The sequence below is a fragment of the Pempheris klunzingeri genome, chromosome 2, assembly GCF_042242105.1.
Source record: "Pempheris klunzingeri isolate RE-2024b chromosome 2, fPemKlu1.hap1, whole genome shotgun sequence".
NCBI lineage: Eukaryota > Metazoa > Chordata > Actinopteri > Acropomatiformes > Pempheridae > Pempheris > Pempheris klunzingeri.
Window position 1 is genome coordinate 12,992,762 of NC_092013.1, and position 20,971 is coordinate 13,013,732.

A 20,971-nucleotide genomic window follows, 5' to 3' on the forward strand; every position below is an offset into this window, starting at 1 on the left:
AAATCTCCTCTAAGGCGGATGATATGTGGTACTTTTCCATGTCACTCCTACACCAAAGTCTGTCATTTGCAAAGTGCGTCTGAATGCACGCAGACACACACGTTTCCAGCAGGTCCTTGAGCTTGTTTGATATATACTGCAGCTTGAACTGTGGATGGAAAGCAGTTGTCATGAGGGAGATTGTCAGTCTATTGACAGCTAGGTCACTGATTTAGTAACCATGGTTTAAATCAATCCAAGGACATCTATAGACTCGAGAGAGGATCGAAAATGAAAGTAAAGGGAGCGATGGAGAAAATATCCCACGTGTGCAACGCAACTCCCGGCTTAATATTTGTGCTAACAGAAAATGTAATAAAAATGTTTAAATCCTTTTTAGGAAATTAAAAGCAGAAGAGTATTTCCATACAATACATGTATATATATCAGAACTATTTTGTCAAACTGTACATAAGTGCTTCATGTCTACTTTTTGTTGCTAATGGCAAAGGCATAACAGGCATTACCGGAGCAGGACTAAGTCTGTGTGTCCTACAGTCCTACAAGACATTTCATTAAAAATCACAAATTTGAGGCCAGTGACATTCATCCTCAGGGGACCATGAATGGTCTCATGAACCCAACATTGTGTGCCAAACCATTAATTAGAAGCTGAGATATTTCACTTTCCCATGTTGATAGCAAAAATCTTTACAAAATTTCATGTCAATCCAGTAGTTGCTGAGATATTTCAGTCTGGACTAAAGTGGTAGATCAACCAACATTGCTATCCCTGGAGCCACAGGGCTAGCAAGGTTAAAAAGGACTGTGATGTTGTACCTCTTTACTTTCTAGTCTGTTCTACTTTATTAGGGCTGTTATAATTTCTTTTCCGTACTCTCAAAACAGTATGTCAGGGATGTTTGACAAGGGTCTACCTTTTTATCTCTCCTGCTTGTGACATTCATGAACAGGATATCAAAGCACAGCTGAGGCCTGGAGCTTGCCCAGCAGGGTAATATTTGAGTGGCATCTCTTCTATTTGCGGATGATGTTGTCCTTTTGGCTTCATCGTACCGTGGCTCACAATGTCCACTGGAGCAGTTTGCTGCTGAGAGTGAAGCAGTTGGTGGATTGCTCAATTCAAGGTATGGGGGGCACGTTGGTTATTCAAGTGGAAGAATTCAGGTGCCTTGGGGTTTTATTCATGAAAGATGGTAAAAAGGATTGTAAGATTGACCGCCGTTAAGGGGCACTGGCTGCAGGAATGCCGGCTTTGTATCAGTCTCTGAGTAGTAAAGACAGAGCTGAGCTATAAAGAAAGGCTCTCAGTTTAACAGTCACAATCTGTGGGTAGTGACTGAAAGAATGAGTTTGTGGATACAATCAGCTGAGATGAGACTCCTGGTTTCACTCCATGAGGAGCTCAGAGATTTGGGAGGATCTTGTTATTGGGCTCTTTCGCTGTGACAGGAGCCAGTTTATGTGGATTTAGAGGATTTAGTAAGAATGCGCCTTGGCCACCTACCTTTAGAAGTGCTCAGAGCATGACTGTCTAAGGGGGGATGCAACGGTAGACTATGGAAGCACAACGGGGATTACATCCCCCAGCTGGCCTGGGAGTGCTTGGTATTCCCCCAGGAGGAGGGGAAATGATGTTTGGGCGGCTCTCCTCACCCTGTGCCCAGAATAGATTATTCAAAAATAGGTGGATATTAATGTTGTTTAGACTAAGGTCTGCTTGTTTTAACACATTTTCCTATCAGGGCTTTAACACTGGGATGTCCTCCTCCTTTACCCTTGTTTCCACAGATCACCAAGCAGCAGCTTCAGCAGACCAAGGATCGTTTCCAGGCCTTCCTCAATGGAGACACACAAATCGTGGCTGATGAGGCATTCATCAACGCTGTGCAGAGCTACAACGAGGTACCGACACACCATAACTGTAGCAGCCCAGTCAGAACCATTTTGTTTTCCAAGCGCAGGGGCTTGATGCTTTCAAGTTAATCACAGAATGTGTTGTGCTATCGCTCTAATACTGATATCTGTCACAATTTTGTGACAAAACTGATGCTTAGTATTTGTTCCTGTATATGTGCTGCATCCTCTGATTTACTTTTGTAGCAGATTTAAAACCAGAAATGACCAGCTTTCAGTCTACAATGTCAAAAAGCACCAGACAGTCCCATTGCTATTCCATGTCAAAATGCCTGTATGCAGACAGCTGAGTGGTAAAATGGTGGCTGAAGCTTTTCACTGCACAGATTATGAGTCAGAGCATGTGGCTGACACAGCCATCTTTCCCAACCTCACTATTCAATTCGCAGATGAAAAAGTCATTATTACCATGCATAAAATACAAAAGCTATAGCAGATAGTGGGATACGTTAAAGGCCAAATCCATGATGGAAAAACAGGCATAGCAATTATGAAAAATTGAAGTACAAGTTTTGAAATATCATGAAACACATATATAGACACATAATGCCAAGGACGTTAATTACAGCATGACCTCTCCAGTATGTGACAGCTAACCAGGAATTTAGTATATTGTCTAACATTTTATGTTTAATGGGAGGGGGATAAGAAAATAAGAAATGTTCCTAAAAGTGGGGATTTTTAAAATTCACACTTGAAAGCTTTAAAACATGTATCCGGTCTTGTTTACTGTTCACTCACATACTGCAATCACAAATGAATTTAGTCATATTTATTGGCCTGTGATTGTGGCTTTTGAGACAATTATGCCCTGATGTACTGTTGTAATGAACTTAATTATTGTGTGGCTAGAAAATTTAATAAGTTATCAGAAGATCATTGAAAATGTTCTGATAAAAATTACCTGCTAACGTAATTGGAAACACTTTTAAAAGTAAAACACTGTTTTAAAAAGTGTGTTTGCCAGACATTGGTAAGACACTGACCGATCTGTTGGGTCATTTAGCACTTTGTCTCCAGGGTGCAGATCTCTTTATTCACTTTGTCTGAAAGAAAGTTAAGTTAATCAAAAAATATGCTTGTCCGCTTAAAGTGGCATGTTTAGTGAAACAGTAAGGTTCACTACTATTAGCTAAATTATGGATGATCACAGGTTGCTTTGTCTACTGTCTTTGTTCCTAAATGCTGTAGTCTGCTTTTCTCAAATAAAGAAAAAAAGACTGACTTAACATCTTATTCATTTCAGCCTGCAAACCTTTGTTATCTGCTGATACGTGCACCAAATGACAAGGGTAATGTACTACTGTACTGTAATGTTTCAGTACAGTAGAGGCTGCTATTTAGCCATAATGGATGCTAAGGACAAAATGTGACTGTCAGAGTGACAAAGCAGCCTGCAATGATGGTTACTTTGCTTGATGCTGTGACAATATAGCCTCGTCTGTCCCTGTTCCTGTTAGTCTGTCATTAGCAGGAGACCGAATGCAGCCTTGGCTGTGTTGAGTCACAGCCTTACACACACACACACACACACACACACACACACATATATATGTGCCACTGAATTTTCAATTCAAAATGAACAAAAACAAATAAATGTTTCCCTTTTGCTAATGAGGGCAGACATTTACTGTTTGAAACAGAATGTCACAGAAATGGTTTTCATAACTCCTGTGCCATGTACTCTACTATATATATATATATACACACAGTAAAAGTGTCTGTCTTCAGCTATCATTGCTGATCATTTAAGATAATAAGTGTGCCTTTAGTATCTTCTATCTCTTACATAACTGCAATTAGTGACATTGGTCTCTCACCACAACGTAGGTGTTCCTAAAGAGCGACCGTGTGGCTAAAATGGTCCAGAGCGGCGGCTTCTCGGCCAGTGATTTCAGGGAAGTGTTCAAGAGGCACATCGAGAAGCGTGTGCGCAGCCTTCCAGAGATTGACGGTCTGAGCAAGGAGACTGTGCTCAGCTCATGGATGGCCAAGTTTGACACCATCTACCGAGGTGACGAGGATCCGCGCAAGGCGCAGCAACGCATGACTGCCAGTGCGGCCTCTGAGCTCATCCTCAGCAAGGACCAGCTGTACGAGATGTTCCAGAACATCCTTGGCATCAAAAAGTTTGAGCACCAGCTGCTTTATCAAGCCTGTCAGGTAAGATCGCAAACCTACAGGTGATACGTCTCAGAAGGTTTTCACATCTGGCCCAAAAGTGCTGGCAGAATTGTTTCAGTTTTTCCAAATGTCTGAGTTGGTGGAGGGACCATTATTTTCACACATAAGTTTGCTCTACTACAATACACATCTACGGTATGCTACATACATCACGAACATCTAAGTTTCAAAATATTGCGAGTATGAAATGGTTTCCTACATTCAATATTTTCTGTATTTCAATATTTTAATATAGCTACATTGTGTTTTTGTTTTTCGCTATACCATAAACTGCAGACCACAATACTCTCTTCCTGGCCATAATAATGATCTTGTTGAACTGCAGCATGAACGGATTGGATGGTTCTAGAGCAGAAAGAGATAGTCGATTAATCACTTCTGTTGTTCAACAGATAATTCATCTGTAGAAATTTTCAATTAGTCATTTGTGTTGTTGAATTGAGCAAAAATGCCAAATGTTTGCTGGCTCCAGCTCCTTTGAATTCCCCCTTCTTCTTTTTTACTTCATTGTAATTAGAACATCTTTGAGATTTGGACTGTTGGACAGAAAATTGAAAGCATTTGAAGGCGTTGCTGTGAGCTTTCAGAACTTGTGATGCGCACTTTTTGTAAAATCTCTTTTATTGACCTCTGACACATTAGACAGTACCTTTCATAATTCACCAAATGTTTGATGATGTTTGAAAAAAAAAAAAAAAAAGAATGATCTGAAAAAACCCTCTACACAATCTATCTCAATAAAGCAACATAGGGTTGGGGTAATGGACATGAAATTACCAGATTATCAAAATTTGTCAAAATAATCCATGCAAAGTGATGTTTAATGAGACGAATACTCAAAAATATTCACACTTTGCCATAGACAACAGGTCATTATTTTCAATTGTGTTTAATGGACATTTTTTAACTAAATAAGTAAATATGTCTACTCAAGATATATCTTCTGACACAAGGCCAGCAATACTTCATTGTAGGGGAGATATGTTGAGATTGCAGGTGGATAATATTGAACACTGGGGTGAATGTGTCAGACATAATTCTCCTTCCCTTTCTGTCTGTACCGCTTTACTGCTCTCTATGGGAATGCTGAAGGCAGCACTAATGTATTCTATCTTCAGAGGCTTGATTAAAAGTCTTATCACGACAGGATTTGCAGTAGGGCTTCCACACGTTTACATCTGCTTATCATTTAATAGATAAAAAAAACACACCTCTTCATTTCATTTGATCTAATGGACCCACCTCTTAGAAGCCACTGAGTTTTAAAATGCTGAATTTCTTTGGACCAGGTGTCATCCTTCTTTCAACAGTTGCTAATGTTTAAATCTGCGCAGACGGCATGAGGTGCTGTTAAACAAATTAGATTGTTCAGTATCGTTCAAATGTCTCAGTTGGCAAAGATCAATATTGGCTCTGTTCTGCAGAGTGTTCATTTGTTAGATGCCACTAATGCTGAGGTGCAATACATCGCCATAGCCTCCAAATCCAGTGTGTATTTTTCCTCCCAAGCCTTTGAAGATACTTAACCTAGTTTTTCTTTCTATTTTTTTTAAACCTGCTGGCAGCAGAGCTGTTGGTATAGGGTCAGAAATCTGCATGCAGAACATTATAACATTTCCCTGAACAGATCCCACACTGAGCAATACACAGCAACAGAAGAACATTCAACACCATCATAAAAGGCATATATGCTGTGTGTACAACTTCATACTGTGCTGTTATACTGATTTGTAGTAACTGATTCAGGCCATAACGGTGAAGAGGCACAGATTTGTATTTGTATCAACATGTGAATGAGTAGCACAAATTTTGCATGTATGTTTTTACTCCAGCTGCTTTTCTTTTGTCCTTTGTTTTGCTTGCTGTTAAAATAAATATACCCATAAGCAACCAGCAGCCATATATTGCCCTCTGCTAAGTGATAAAATCCCCACTTAAAAAGGAGATGCGGCAATCCAGTCAGCATGGCTCAGGGCTGCTGGGATTTTATGAAAGGTTTTCATTGGTAGGCTAGGATTCAGAGGCCATCATTTTTTAGCTGTTATCACAAGGGATTTACATTTTTGCAGTTACATCCAAATAGTAGAAAGGAAGCACTGGTCTATTTCTGTCTTATGCTGAAGTAAGAGCAGCCCTTGGAAATGACTAACAGACTGATTTGACTGGTATGGCCAGCGGCTCCACCAGCCACTCTCTGAACCATTCTCAACTCCCTGATGGCTGCACAGTAATTTAGCTGTGGTGACACAAGCATGACCAAACAACTGTAAGAAAATGTGTTCTGGTGTCTACATTGCAAAGCGGTTTTGCAAACCATAACAGGTTTCTGTCACAAAAGGATTTGTGTTTGAGAACCTGGCCGCCGTGGTATGGTTCAGATCTTAGTTGAACTAAACCAGCTGTGGAAGAAATATGGCGATATATTGCGATACTCTGTGACCCGATAGGATATCGATTTTTCATCTTCTAATATCGATTTTTTTTTTTTTTAATGAAAATAATGATTTGCATTTCCGACGCCTTGTGAATACAGTACGACTTTAGCACCACTCCAGTAGATGGCGGTGAAGAGCAAATGTGCGGCGCAGCAGCAATCCTGCAGTAGAGTTGTGCTTAGTAGCTAAAGCCAACAGAAACATGGCTAACAATATTACAACACCTTCTCAGTATAAAGCCGACGTTTGGAAACACTTTGGCTTCAAAGTTATAAATGGAAGTAAAAACAACGAGTTTGATAAAAACAACACCGTTTGCAAGCTCTGTCTCGCTGCAGTGAAATACTGTGGGAACACGACAAACTTGAGAACTCATCTAGCAAGACACCACGCTGAGGTATTGGCACAGAAGCAGCTGCCGAAGAGTACTGAACCAAACCAAACTACGCTGGATAACTTCCTACCATTTACGTCACCTCGAGCTCAACGCATCACAGATTTACTCTTTATTTTCTTCTCAGTTATTATGAATACTGTTTCAAAAAAGTCAACCTGCTGTGTCAATTCCCTAACTGTGGGTGGCCTCATGATTTAGCTCATTAGTTCCCACCTGTTATTTGTTTATGGGGGACACATTAGTGTAACACAACTAAGTTGGAGCACACAGCAGTGGATGAGGACACTTTTAAACACATATAGAACCACTATATTTGACTATTGCGCAACCGTAAGCTTGTTATTTTGGTTATGATGGGTGTACGATAATTTACCCCAAAATACGATAATTTCGAGTCTGTGGTACGATAATTCTGCATTTCCCACCTGGCAACACTGACACCCATGAACCTAAACTGCTTCACCAGCCTCTCCATCTATAGAGATGGTAAAAGGCTATATCACATATATTACAGGGATTATATTGTGTCTAACCGTATCTTCAAACAAATGTTGATTTCATTCATGAGAGGTCCAGTACTGTGTTAAAATGTCAAAAACAAAATGTAGTAATTACATCAATTTACCATCAAGTGTGCTTGGAAAACACTGAAAATCAATGGGGCTATAGGATGTGAACTCATCAGGACGACCAATGTAGGAGGCAAACAATCCCTTTGTCCCTCGTGAGATGCTGAGGATTTGGTTGCATCAGGACTTAATCCCACATCGCTGCTCTCTGATTTGTTCCCCCACCACGTCCTGAAAAACATCCTGATAGAGGCCTTATGGCGTCAAGCTACATGCTAACGCTACATGCTAGTGTGTTAGCCGCTGCTACTCACCTGCCAGGGTGTGAATCCAGTCAGCTGTTTCTTCACCCAGAGACTGTGAGCGCTCATCCTCTTTGCAGAATCAAGGTAGCTAATGAATGCATACAAAATCATAGCCTGTTAAAGAATAGATAATAGTTGGGTCCGTGTTCTTTACAGGCTGCTAATAGTTAACTACTGGTTGGAGCTCAGGCTACACTGACCGGGCTAACATAAGCTTAACCTGTGGGCTATAACGTAGCATTACCTTGTCAGTCAGAGCACAGTGCTGCTAGCCAGCAAACTATTTGAGCAGGACTGAAAAGTAAAATATATCACTGGTAGTTTTCTAACCTGAAGTCTCCTTAAGGTAAAAACAGGTGTCGGTAGGTAGGTCGGTGAGTTACTGATGGACGTTAATACACCAGCCTGATGCTGGACACTGAAAGTGGATTACGCTAATCTTTTCTGTGTATCTTGCGCTTTTTAGGTCAAACAGAGTTAACGTATATTTGCGTGACATGATGTCTTCGGGTCTTTCGTAAAGAATTTACATTAAAGTCTGCGGAGAGAGTCGTTTGTTTTTCAATCAGAAAGGGGCGGGGACGTGTCACAGGCTGAAGTTCCCGGATGTGCCGATCTTACTTCCGTATTCCAGTCGTCACTCTGTTTCTATGGAGCTGCAAACTACAGAGGTAGATTCAGGACAATATGTGAGGACTGCTTTAGTAAATATCTATGCATGTAAATAAGTACGTTATAATTCTGTAAACACAAATATCTCAATAATTAACATTATACACTGTGGAAATATATTTTTCATAAATTAAATCAAATATATACATTTAATTAACACTGTTTGTTCACTTGTTATCCAGCATCGATTTGCATTCAGTTTTACCATCAAACACATTGATTAATGCAGGTTTTAAATACTTTTAGTGAAACTACCTGATTTAAGGCTCAGTCCCACTGGGGGCGTCTGCGTTGTGTTGCGGCTGCGACACAGCTGCCGCTGCAGTGCGTCTCAGGAGCGTCTCAGAAGTGGCTTGGCGCTCCTCTCTGTTAAAGATATGCAGGTAGTCTATTTTTGATGTTGGCTGCGGCCTGAAAGCATCAAGCAGCACAGAGCAATGAGGCGGGCACAAGGTCAGACAAACAAACGGCAAAAAGAATCCGGTCAGTTTATAAAATAAAAGCCGCCGTGCAGCTTTTCAATCGTATACTCCACCATCACATCAATATTATTTTATAACCTGTGGCACTAGGCCAGACATTAACCGGTCCAAGGATTTTATTACACCATGTTGACGAGAACTTTGCTTTGGACGTGGAAGAAAATACTTTAGCTGCTGTCTGTAGGCTACAGTACAACAAAGCAGAAAATGCACACAAGACATACATTTAAAACATTAGAAGCACAAAAATGACAGGGAAATGACCAAATCAACAAAATCTGAGAAAGTCAACTAATCAACCAGGCAAAACACTTCGTGTCTGAAACGCCTCCAGTGGGTTTTACAACCGCGCTGAGGATGGAGCAAAACTGGACCTCAACTGGAACGCGACAGACGTGCCTGGTGGGTTTTCGGGGTAACATTAATTAATATATTAGAAATGAAGCATAGACTATAAAATGACAAAAATAGAGAAAATGCCTGGCATTATTTCTCTGCGACATATTCAAATTGTTGGTGAATGTTTGGTATTTTTGCTTGAAAAATTAAACAAACGATTATCTGAATCTAAATTGTAGATAAATACACTAATTGAATAATTACCTGAGCAGTTTTCTGCTATAGTTGTTTTAATACTGTTTAGAGATTCTCATGCTGTGGTGTTTTACTCACCAGCAGACTCTCATTAACTAAAACTATTCCCTAATTTCAAGACGCTGATTAAATTACCCAAACCTGGGAGTTGTGAGGCCCAAGGCCCAAGCACACCAGACTGAGAATTTCCCCCTACAGTGCTATAAATCATGGCCTGTGGCCCCCCAGACTGACAGACCATACTCAAATCAGCTTTCCCTCATACAGTCTTTAAAGGAGACCCCTCCTTTCATCTTTAATTTGTCTTGTCAGCAACTGTTAGTTGGGAAATGAGGCCTGAGCTCTTCCTGGTTCGGTTTTAGCCTCTAGCTGATACAATTGCGTAATGGAGCCTCTTCACTGCACACAGGATTGGGAAAGGATGAAAGCATTTGCTATGCCTGCCCCGGCACCTCTAAGCTTAAAAAGCAGTGGTGCTGAAACGCAGGGTGAAGCTTGACTGCACTCGTGTGGTTTGGAATCTGGACAATGATTATTAAGAGGAAAAAATGGGGCTAGTTTGCCCCTGACTGAGATGTCTTCTGAAGTGCTTATGATTCTGTAAAAATTTATTTTCTTATAAAAAATCTGGCAAGGATGAATATTTTTAATCTATCTCCAGCATCTTTACAGATTAACTTGTTTTAAAAATCTTTCTTTAAACAAGTAGTAGTTGATTTTTGGCCAATTTGGGACAGTGCGACAAGCTGTAAACAACAGTAACATATTATCACCTTCTAAAGATAATGTGCTTAGTCTGTTACAACAATTGTTTGTTTAAACAAACTGCAGAAACTTAGCAACATTAACTGTTATTGAGAGTTTTGCAGGTGAACTGGTGAATGTAAGTGCAACATTCACTCTCCTTTTAGCTCTGTTTTGGTCTCTACCAACTCCTGAAGGCAATATCAGGCTCTTTACCTGCTGAATGCTCCACTATGTCTGCCAGCTAGCTAACTTTGCCTCTCTGCTGGGGTGGTGAGCATATTTACAGTGGCAAATGAAATGAATAAAAAAAGTAATGTAATAATAATCATTTTCCTCTCTGAGTGATCTTTTCACAATATACAGTGTAATAATGTAATACAAAATAACTGATCGGGGCAGCTCTGAATGAGGTAGTTGATATTACTAGAAGTTGATTTAGATGTTAGAACTTGAGATGGAGTTTTTCTTTACCACATGTGCACACGTGAGCACATTTCCTAATTAGCATTCCTTGCATGTCACTACACTCACACAAAAGAAGCCGTTTCTCACACTGTGCACTTTTTTTAACACACAAATAAACACACATACAGACACATCGTCAGACACAGCAAGTCTAAATATAGACTAGCACAGATCCAGCCCTGTCCGCCCAGTCTTTGTTCTCTAGCAGAAACCACCCCTGGCCGTCTGCTGCTAATGTCCCAGTATTCACCTGGGAATCTGTCATCAGCTGTGCTGTTAACTACCTGCCTGCTTCTGCTCCATCACCTTTAACCTGCTGTCAGCTCGGCTAACACTGACACAGCGTCACCTTTATTTAGCTGCAGTGCTGCTGTCAGCTTCAGTAACAAAGAGCGAAACTTACCTTTTAGCCAGTCTTATTTTTTATGAGATTGCCTGTCCACCTGTATCGTGCCTGTGGGCCTTTGACAACAGTGACCTTTCAGTAGTAGTAGGCCCAATAAGACTGGGGTGCTGTGGGGCTCAGTAGGGGGTGGGTATTAGTTCACACAGACACTGACCTGCAGCTCTACTTCCTCCCACAGCCCGGACTGTCTTTGCTTTTCACTACTGTCAAAAGAGAGATGGGAATAATGGAAGGAACTAGCCCCATCCCCCTTCACATTACATGCTTCAGAGTCACTCCTCTCATGTTAGCCATTTTACAGACGAGCTGCAATCTGCACATAGTCACAATGACCAATATTATCTGCTGCTGCAGTATTCTGTTTCAGATATGAAGTATCTCTGAGGATTTTGCAGTCTTGAGAATTTGCCTGGATGTATGGATTTTGATCTGTAGGGTTTTTTGTGGGAGGGGGAGGCACACAGATGAGACAGTAAAAATGCAGTGTCAGACACAGGCAGGCTAACCTGCTGGATTTTCAGTGACAGTGCTTTTGGGATTGCACAGAGTCAGATGTCTCTGGCACCGCAGTCCAAAAGGGCCCAGAGCTCTGAATGTTTTGACAGGCAGCAACAGGGGGAAAGGAGCCGTTCAAGCACAGCTCAGGAAGGAGTGCAATCAGCATCAGTCAGTTAGGGATGTGGATGAATCTGGTTTTCTATTATTGGACATGACAATGGAAAGAAAAAAGTCCTGCTTGTGAGACTTCCTACTGCAGGATGCTCACAACTGTTTAAGTGGTGAAGAACAGCACTGAGTACTACTGTGCTGCGAGTGCAGACATTCTGCTGCAGCTGGTGGCAAAGTCTGATTATGTGCTCTACTAAACAGGAACTCTGGGTTATGTAGCAGGGTGGCTGTTTAGTGGCCAGCACTGGTAACACACTAGACCTCCTCCGTTTAAGATGCCATCTGGCTGATATCATTTCATAATGAGCACATCAGTGAATAGAATCAATTACAGGAATAGATAATGCAGGGAAAAAAAATCCACATCAGCAAAATATCTAGATTTAAGAAAGATTTCAACAATGAAAATCATTTGCTACTTCTTGCGTAACCAAGACCCCCATAATTCTTGAAATAGTACTTCTTTTTACATGTATTTTTTCATAGCCAGACCACTCTATCTGTGTCACCCTTTTCCCTCATCCACATACTGTGTGTTACTTGATCTCAGTCCGAGCTTTGCAGCGCCTCTTATTTGTGCCTCCCTCCCCTTCCTGTTAACGGCCGCACCATTACTTCAACTCATTCTCTCTTAAAAAGGATTGCTGGAAGGGGCAGGGAATCAATATGGCAAAAAACCTGAAAGACGAGGCCTGTTAATGTAATAGGAGTGGGTGAAATACCATAAGGCGCAGAGAGGTCAGCTCTGGCGCACGTCCCAGCAGCAGGAGACTGGAGGAGTTTAGAGCACTGAATCGCAAACAAATCAGGTGCTCAGTTCGAGAGACCATTCAGCGATGTAGAGACGTTCTCTGCCTAGTGATACAATGAAAATTTAAACATCTTAAACAGGCGTTATTCATCATACATCTTTACATCTGACATACTTATCTCACAAGATACATTCAATTATTAAAACCATTATTGTGAAAAACAGACCTACAATGTTACAGCCAATCCAGTTTTATCTATTGCAATGATTGGTCAAGATGAAAGACTGCATTTGCGCGCGTTGAAACTCGCACTGGTCTGCCGTTTCAAAGTTTGACAGAGATTAAATCTAAAAGACAGAGAGAACATTGATAGCTCATGAATTATAAAACGTGGGCTGCTAGAATATTTTTTACAGCCAGTTTTGTTGCTAACAAATTGTAAGTTATACTCCTTCTACAGTGCAGTCTGACACATTTTTATTTCAAATATTCACTTTGTCGTGCACCTACTAATAAAAGGAAAAACTGAAATATGTGCTTTATGAAACAATGGCGTCCCCCCTCCCCCCTTGCTTGTAAAATACAACACTTGAGTGTAAAACTCAAGGTTTTCACAATATAACAACACCCCGGTTAGACGAGATAGATTTTATGTTCCCCTGAAGACTTGTACAACACCGCTGTGTGGGAAAAGTTTGCGACTCCCCAGGTACAACTGTGCAGCAGATATGTCTCAATTAGGCGACTGTCCTCATAGATGAAATGGGGGTGACTGGTGAGTCACAACATCACATTTGACAAGAATGACTCGTTTTGGCTCAGAGAACTAACTGAAGTGAAACATACAGGAGCAGAGAGCGAGAGAGAGACATCAGACCTCTCCTATTTCCTCCTTGTGTCAGCTAATATAAAACTCTCATTCATTATTGATGTGAGAGATCCATGGATTTCTCTGCTTTTCGTTACTCCAGGGCAAAAACTAGGCTAACATATGTCTGGCATCTTTGCCTTGAGCTCATATTGTCCAAAGACAGGCAGTTTTCAAACATTTTAAAGGAATGACGTTACCAGGGTTTTGTCTGAATGCAAAACATTTGGCTCGTTCAAACCCAAGCATTTCCTTATCACTGTGAATGTATTTCATTGTCTTAATTTACCAATATGACCTATATTTTTAATGCCCCTCTTTCAGTTCGATCTTTTCACAGAGGTGAATTTTCATTCTGCTGATTGAAATCAACCAGAAAAGGAAAAATTCCAAACACTTGACTCTTCCAAAAAGGCCTCTCCACAAACAGTGGTCCATTCACGGTCTCTATGGTGATGGCAGCATGGTTCCTTTGAGAGAGTGATAAATTTCCTTTTGATTTTGATCTATTCATGCATGCTGCCACACCATGCTGCTATGATTGCAGCCCTTTAGGACAAACTGGAGCTCTAATTGGCCTTTTCATGCCGTGCTATACCATGCGTCATCATTACCAATCTGCATGAGCACCTTTGGATTGCTTGGTCACATATGCTTCAACTTCCTTGGTAATTTGGTTTGGCTACAGACTGTATAAAAAGAAGTGGATGCTGCCACTGTGATTTCACCCACTGGTTTATGGACTGCAGTTTTGAAGACTCAAGCTTCGCTATCTTGGTTTCGGCACCAGAAGTGATGTTCCATCTACATAGACCCTGATTGGTTCGGTTTCCCATGACCCATGACTGTGATCGGTCAGTCACAAGGTAGTCTCGCCCTGAAGCATACCCTGCTTTATCGTCTATTTTACTCCAAATGGGACTAAACTTTACAAAATGAACATCATGCTGTGTTGAGATACACTTGTAACTAATGATTGAGACCATATATTCATTAGGAAAATGTTTACTGAGGTAATGAATCAACTGAGAAGTCATTTTCTCAGAGCCATCAATACATTTGGACGTCTTTTACGGATAAGGCACTTCCGCATTGGCTTCATTTTTTCAGACATGGAAGCCACATCCATTTCTATTAAGCAGTCTATTGGTCTAGCTTAGATATTTTACATTTTAAATAAAGTCTGTATACAGGTCCAAGGAAGTACTACAGAGTGACTAAAGTTTAAAGCCTTTTGTAGCTATAGAGGGAGCTGTGTAAAATCGGACAAATTACGTCAGATGGGGCTGAAGACTACAAGTTGGAAAAGAACCTAAATGTTTGGAGTCATATTTAAGTGTGCTTTCCAGACCTGTGTAGCTCACTTTTCATCTCTGCTTGAGGCGAGTGGCTACATTAGCCATGTTGTTTGCCACTACTAGCACCACTCTTTTATCACAATCGGTGGAGTTGCATCGTGGGTAATCAAGGCAACAAGTTTTGATAAGAACGGTTAATACATGGAATATAAACGATGACGTCTCTAGTTCTGCTGTGTCGATTTTGATCATTTTTCTTTTTTTTAACTTTGTGTCTAAAATGGAACCGAGGATATGTTCATAACAACGACTTCACTGACATACCTGTACTCAGTAATTAATCTGAACTGTCCAGATCCTCATTTCTGTGCATGACACAATGGGCTAGCTGTTATCTCAGTGTTCACTGGGTGAATGGTGAAGAAATATATTTATTTTATACATAACTTATAATGTTAAAAATATAACATAACAAACCTCCTAAATGTATCACTGCATGTCATCAACAATATGTAAATAGCATGTGTGTGTTGTATTGAAGGATTTCTCATCTTTCATGGTAAGATAAATGATACTGGAAGACCGAGGTGACCTTTGACCTTGACTCCTGGCTGTATTTAAGTATTGCTGGGCTCTTAATGTGACTCCATTGACCTGTTCTTCTCCTTTTATCAATAGCTGGACAACCTGGATGAGCAGGCTGCACAGATCAGAAGAGAGCTGGATGGTCGTCTTCAGATGGCGGACCAGATTGCCAGGGTGAGTCAGACGCTGCGGGGGACTCGGATTGTTTTTAATATGTTTTGTTATATAGTTAATATGTCACTAATATGGTGTAACTTGTGTAAACATCATCGTGGGAGCTTCCATCCACAAGAAATTATAGTATTTCAAAGCATGTATATTTACAAATTCACAAACTATATTTAATTTTTACTGAATCAGATGTCCATCATCTGAAAAAGAGACACCTACACTAATCCTCCTTTTATGCTTTTATCATCTTAAAAACTCCAAAATCAAGACTGTGATTGCTTGCTGAGTCTTTTCTGTTTTGTCAACAGGGCGGTAAGTTCCCCAAATTTGTGTCTAAAGAGATGGAGGCCATGTACATCGAGGAGCTCAAGTCTTCAGTGAATCAGCTGATGGCCAATCTGGAGAGCATGCCCGTGTCCAAGGGAGGGGAGTTCAAACTCCAGAAGCTGAAGCGGGGACACAATACCTCCATCATTGACATGGGCCAGGAGGATGAGAACACACTGTCCAAGTCTGACGTGGTTCTGTCCTTCACTTTGGAGGTAGAGTGCCTTAGCAATGAAGCTAGATATGACTGTATAATCAGATGTATGTGAGATATGTCTCAGGATTTCTGATGGGTGACATTATCCCATTAGAATCTAAACTCAGTGCAAAACTACATCTGTCTAATCCAGAACTCATAAATCAGAGCTGTAGCTGACTACTTGTCTGCTCAAGACTAAGTATAGAAACAGACAGCAGACCTGTTCAGAGGGTTGAACAGACGCTATGCGAAGAACCGACTGACACACACACACATGCGCACAAACACACACGAAAAACCATTTCACCTGCTCCTTAACGGGAAACGTGACTCATCTCGTTATCAGCCTTTCTGCGATGAGCTATCGCCGCAGAACTGGGAGCAATCACACCTCATCCCTTATGATGCAGCGCTGTTACAGTACCAGGAACTGCACAAAGTGCAAAGAATATCACACTGTTTTTCTGTTCCTTCACACAAAAGTTGGCGCACCATTGTTGAATGTGAATGCTGAAATTATTTGCACAATGGTGGAAATTAGCTATCTGTGTGAGGTGGTAATTCCATAGAGCTCTGGTGAGGCCTCATTTTTCAAGTCTGTTTACTTTCCAAGTGGTTGGCTGCAGCAGCTGCCAGAAATCCCTCAGCAACAAACCGGGAAAATCTTTAGAGAATTTAGTTGGAATTAGATGCAATATAGAGCAAATCCTTTAGCTTTTTTTTTTTCATCCCTGTGAGATAACAACATGGAAAAATTAATTTGATGATGAATGATGTTCAGAGATATAAGTCCTGGATGATTTTGGAGAGTGAATGTTTAGAATCTCCTTTAACTCATTCTTTCAATAGTCTGTATATACTACCATTTACATACACGTAAATGTATGTAAAGGACTGGACTGGACTGATAAACAATATACATTAACAGTGACAGTCAAACAAAATATATTGGCAGGCATTCGTGGATTTGGTGGATGCTTTCATTCAAAGTGGATCCATTATCCTCACAGCACGTATTTCTGCCTTTGGTTGTCCCACTAGGAATTTACAATTACAATCTAATCGTTACCCATGGCAGAGTTAGTACTATGCTGTGTTCACTGAGCGATTAAAGACTCTGTGTAAGATTTGATGTGGTAGATTATGCCTACAAGCAGTTTAAATGATAGAGCGCTGTACTTTTCAGGAAGGATGGCTATAATTTTCATAGACTGTTTCAATGGAAAATCTGCTAAAATCTACATTTTAGTAATATGAAGACACCAGCTACAAGTGTAAATAGTGATTGAGGCTGTGGATAGAAAACTTGAAGGATTCTCCGCCTGCACATCTGCTGCTGGCTTTTTGCTATTTTGACCTCTTTAAAGAGATGAATCTCTCCTCGTCTACTACCTTCACTGAGTTCTCTGTGCCCCCCAGGTGGTGATCATGGAAGTGCAAGGGCTGAAGTCTCTGGCTCCCAACAGGATTGTCTACTGCACCATGGAGGTGGAGGGAGGCGAGAAACTCCAGACCGACCAAGCAGAAGCATCCAAGCCAACGTAAGGGCCTGAGCATGCATGTGCACACATTCACACACGTTTTTCTCATTGATTTATATGAATGTAAACTACTGTCCATACCACATTGTTAGTAGACTTCACAGTCTACCACTGTTTAAACCTAAATTAATCATACAAATATAAGACTCAAATGCCTCAGCTGTCTAATTCTAATTAAATCTAATGTCTAGATTGCTGATTGCTGCTATTTCTTAAGTTATCAAGTCTTCAGAGTATTGTGATTGTCCTCAGTGTGCAGGCAGAGCAACTTTTGACCTCGAGTGTACCAGAATATATTTTAGACATTTTCTAACATACCCTGCATAATGTCATTTTATCGGCAGCTACTGATCCCACTACTGGCAGTAACTTTCAGACTCTAGACAGAGAAACCTTTTTAATTATTTATTTCATCCAAAGGGAAAATGTCATTTCAGTCATTTTAATTATCATTCCAATACACTGTTCATTTCTGAACTTGTACTGTTGAGATCCTGCCCCATTCTTTTATTGATCCTTGGTGCCTCCTGTGAATTAATTTAGATGCCCTTAGAAAAATCCTGTCGTAATCCTGTCGTAATTAAACCTATGTTGCCAAACTCTGCCGCATCTCAGTGGGTTTTTGGTCACAGGAAGACATTTCCAATGCTCTTGCATGTTTTCTCCTACACGTCATTCCCTCTCGAAGGCACTTAGTATGTGAGACACTGTATTTAAAAAGAAATTGAACTGTGCAGCAGCAAAACCTAAATGTACTTCTTTTTTTAAAATGTGTCAGTTATTTGGTCCAGAACAGAAGAATCTGTTCTAGTCAGAATACACCTTCACCCAAACCTGCACTTGATGATATGTGGGTTTAATGAAAGTCATTACGGACGATGATTCACAGTTGAACCCTAAAACCTTTGTCTCTGGGTGACATCAAGGTGACAATTCATCGTGTAATCCCACAGTATGTCAAGTATGAAATGAAATGGCACAGTATGTAAATTTCCTTCCATCCTTTGAAAGTCCCAACCATTTGCATGCTACCAAAAATATTTTGCTACTTCATTTCTTGTTATGCTAGACCACAACAATGGCGTCCTAATGAGGGCAAATATATCTTCTACACAACATATCTACCTTTTTCCCATTTAATTAGCCAGCATTGCACAGCACAAGATACAAGAGAAATTGTCCATGAAACATTCATGCAAATACGAGCTATTTTAGGACCCAAATGTCTTCCTCTGATCTCCTTAATTCAAGAGCCATTTTATGAAGAGAGTGTGCGAGAGCTGGAGGGACATGAATGAGGGAAGGGATTAGAGGAGAACAAGGCGAGGGTAGAGTGTGCATGTGTGTGTGTGTGTGTGTGTGTGGGTATGTACACACATGTACACAGAAAAAAAGCGCACACAAAACACATATATTAATTGCTAGTATTCGGTGACTAACATTTAACTTATTGTTATTGTGATTTTACACTTTAATCAATTGAATAAGAGGTTGATGTCATTAACGTTGCCATGAGAATTATTTTTCTGTTGTTATCTAGTAATTCTGCTGTTTATTTTTACATTGGGCTTGAGCACACACAGTGTATGTGTATCTGAAAGAGCTGTAGGAGCTCAGCACTGTCACATCCATCAATAGACCTTAGATTGATCCACAAGGTCACCTTCATGCCAGCACAATGCTTCCATCTGAAATCAACACAGCTCGCCACCAGTCAGCAGCTTCTCTGCTCTGCGCATGTTGGAAGTGCACCATCGTTATGTACTTTAAGTTGCAATTAATTATGAATGTTAGAAATGGTTACAAGGAAAACGTCTTTTCAGGGCTGGAAATCGACACCATGTCCTCCGTACCTCATTAGAGAGAGAGAGATTTCAGGCATTCATATTATGTCGTTGAGGCTGCACAAGGCAGCATAACATAACATGTTGGCAGCCCCAGATGGCAGTGAGAGGGAACACAAGCCGATATATGTTGTGTAACATGATTACAGCAAACTGCATTTTCCACGTGTTTTTTGTTTAATTTAATCCTTTGGGCTTGTGGAGGCATAGCTGATGATGAGGTTTAGTCATTATTAGTAGTTTGTTCCTACAGGACATGATCACATTTTCTCAAGTCTGACTTAAATCGCTGTTGCTGCTTTAATCAGTCTGCTGAACATACTGACCAATTGATTCTGTCTAAAAGCAATTTCAATGAAAGAGATGGGAGACAAAATCAGTCTTATATCCGTGTGAAAATTAAAGTTCAGCCAAAGCTAATATGAGGCTTAAATATTCTGTTGAAGACATACCGAGTGAGTTACCTGTGGCTGAACATCAGAAATAAGTTATACCTTGGATGAAGACGGTCGTCACTGTGATTTTTGTCCCCCATTACTTAAATTGAAATGGCTTGAACGTGGGGACGTAGGTCGAGTGGACTGGAGACTCTTAACTGCCTCCCAGTGTGAATATTAGCTCATTCCACGCAGTTGAACTCATTGAACTAAACCATATTTTGTTACATTTCGTTCGTTGCATTTGATTATAAATTTATATAATTTGCTTTCTTATTTTCTTTTTAGTGCATTTTAATGCTATTATTATTATATTCTATGCATTTAGAAGCACCTCTCTGTTTAAATGAAGCTACACAAAAATAACTGTCTTGTTTTTGAGACACACATCTGTGATAAAGCTTAAAAAAATACACATTCGACACCAGTGGTTAACTTTAACCAGTCTGTAGCACATCCCTCCTGCTCTCTGTAGCAGACCCACAAAATAATTCTGGCTGATAAATTGGGTGCTTGTTATATAAAAATCTTGCCAAGTGCAGCTTTAAAGATGTCTGGTATATAAATAGCTAGAGTGTATTTAGAACAAGTGACAGTGAGACAGAGGAATGAAGTCTGTGTGTGTGTGTGTGTGTGTGTGTGTGTGTGTGTGTTTGTTTGTTATCTTATATGGTTTTATCGTGACTTTGACTTACTGTAGCTCTGTGTGACACTGTTGTATTTCTTCTTTTATAAAAGACTTCCAGTTGGTTCCCCATCATCTTTCTTCTCTGATAAAAAGATGTACTGTGTATACATAGTGTTGTGTATGTGTGTGTGTGCCTCTGTGTCTGTGTGTGCGAGTGTGTGTAGGTCTATAAACATGAATTGTCTCCCCTCTGTTGTATAATGCAATCCCTGCGGTCCAAAGACTGTCAGCTGCTATTTCAAGGCTGTGTTGACGTAAAGACGTGAACTATTTCAAAACATGGATTTTCTTTGTTCGATTGCTTTTCTATGTGATTTCAGTTGGAAATGTTTAGACGGAAGTGAAATCTCTCTTCCAGACTTGAGCTTTTATTTACATGTAAATGACTGCTGGAGATGAAGTCATTGTGTGGGAACACT

General features: G+C 40.4%; 1 protein-coding gene across 1 annotated transcript in view; it reads left to right on the forward strand.

Annotated features, from left to right (window-relative positions):
* Window positions 1–20,971, forward strand: part of cadpsb (Ca2+-dependent activator protein for secretion b) — a 65,864-nt gene that overhangs the window by 14,233 nt on the left and 30,660 nt on the right. The window contains exons 2-6 of the mRNA XM_070841661.1: window positions 1,792–1,905; window positions 3,748–4,080; window positions 15,439–15,519; window positions 15,825–16,058; window positions 17,462–17,583. Coding sequence (XP_070697762.1) covers window positions 1,792–1,905; window positions 3,748–4,080; window positions 15,439–15,519; window positions 15,825–16,058; window positions 17,462–17,583 — 884 coding nt within the window. The remainder of the gene's footprint in view (window positions 1–1,791; window positions 1,906–3,747; window positions 4,081–15,438; window positions 15,520–15,824; window positions 16,059–17,461; window positions 17,584–20,971) is intronic.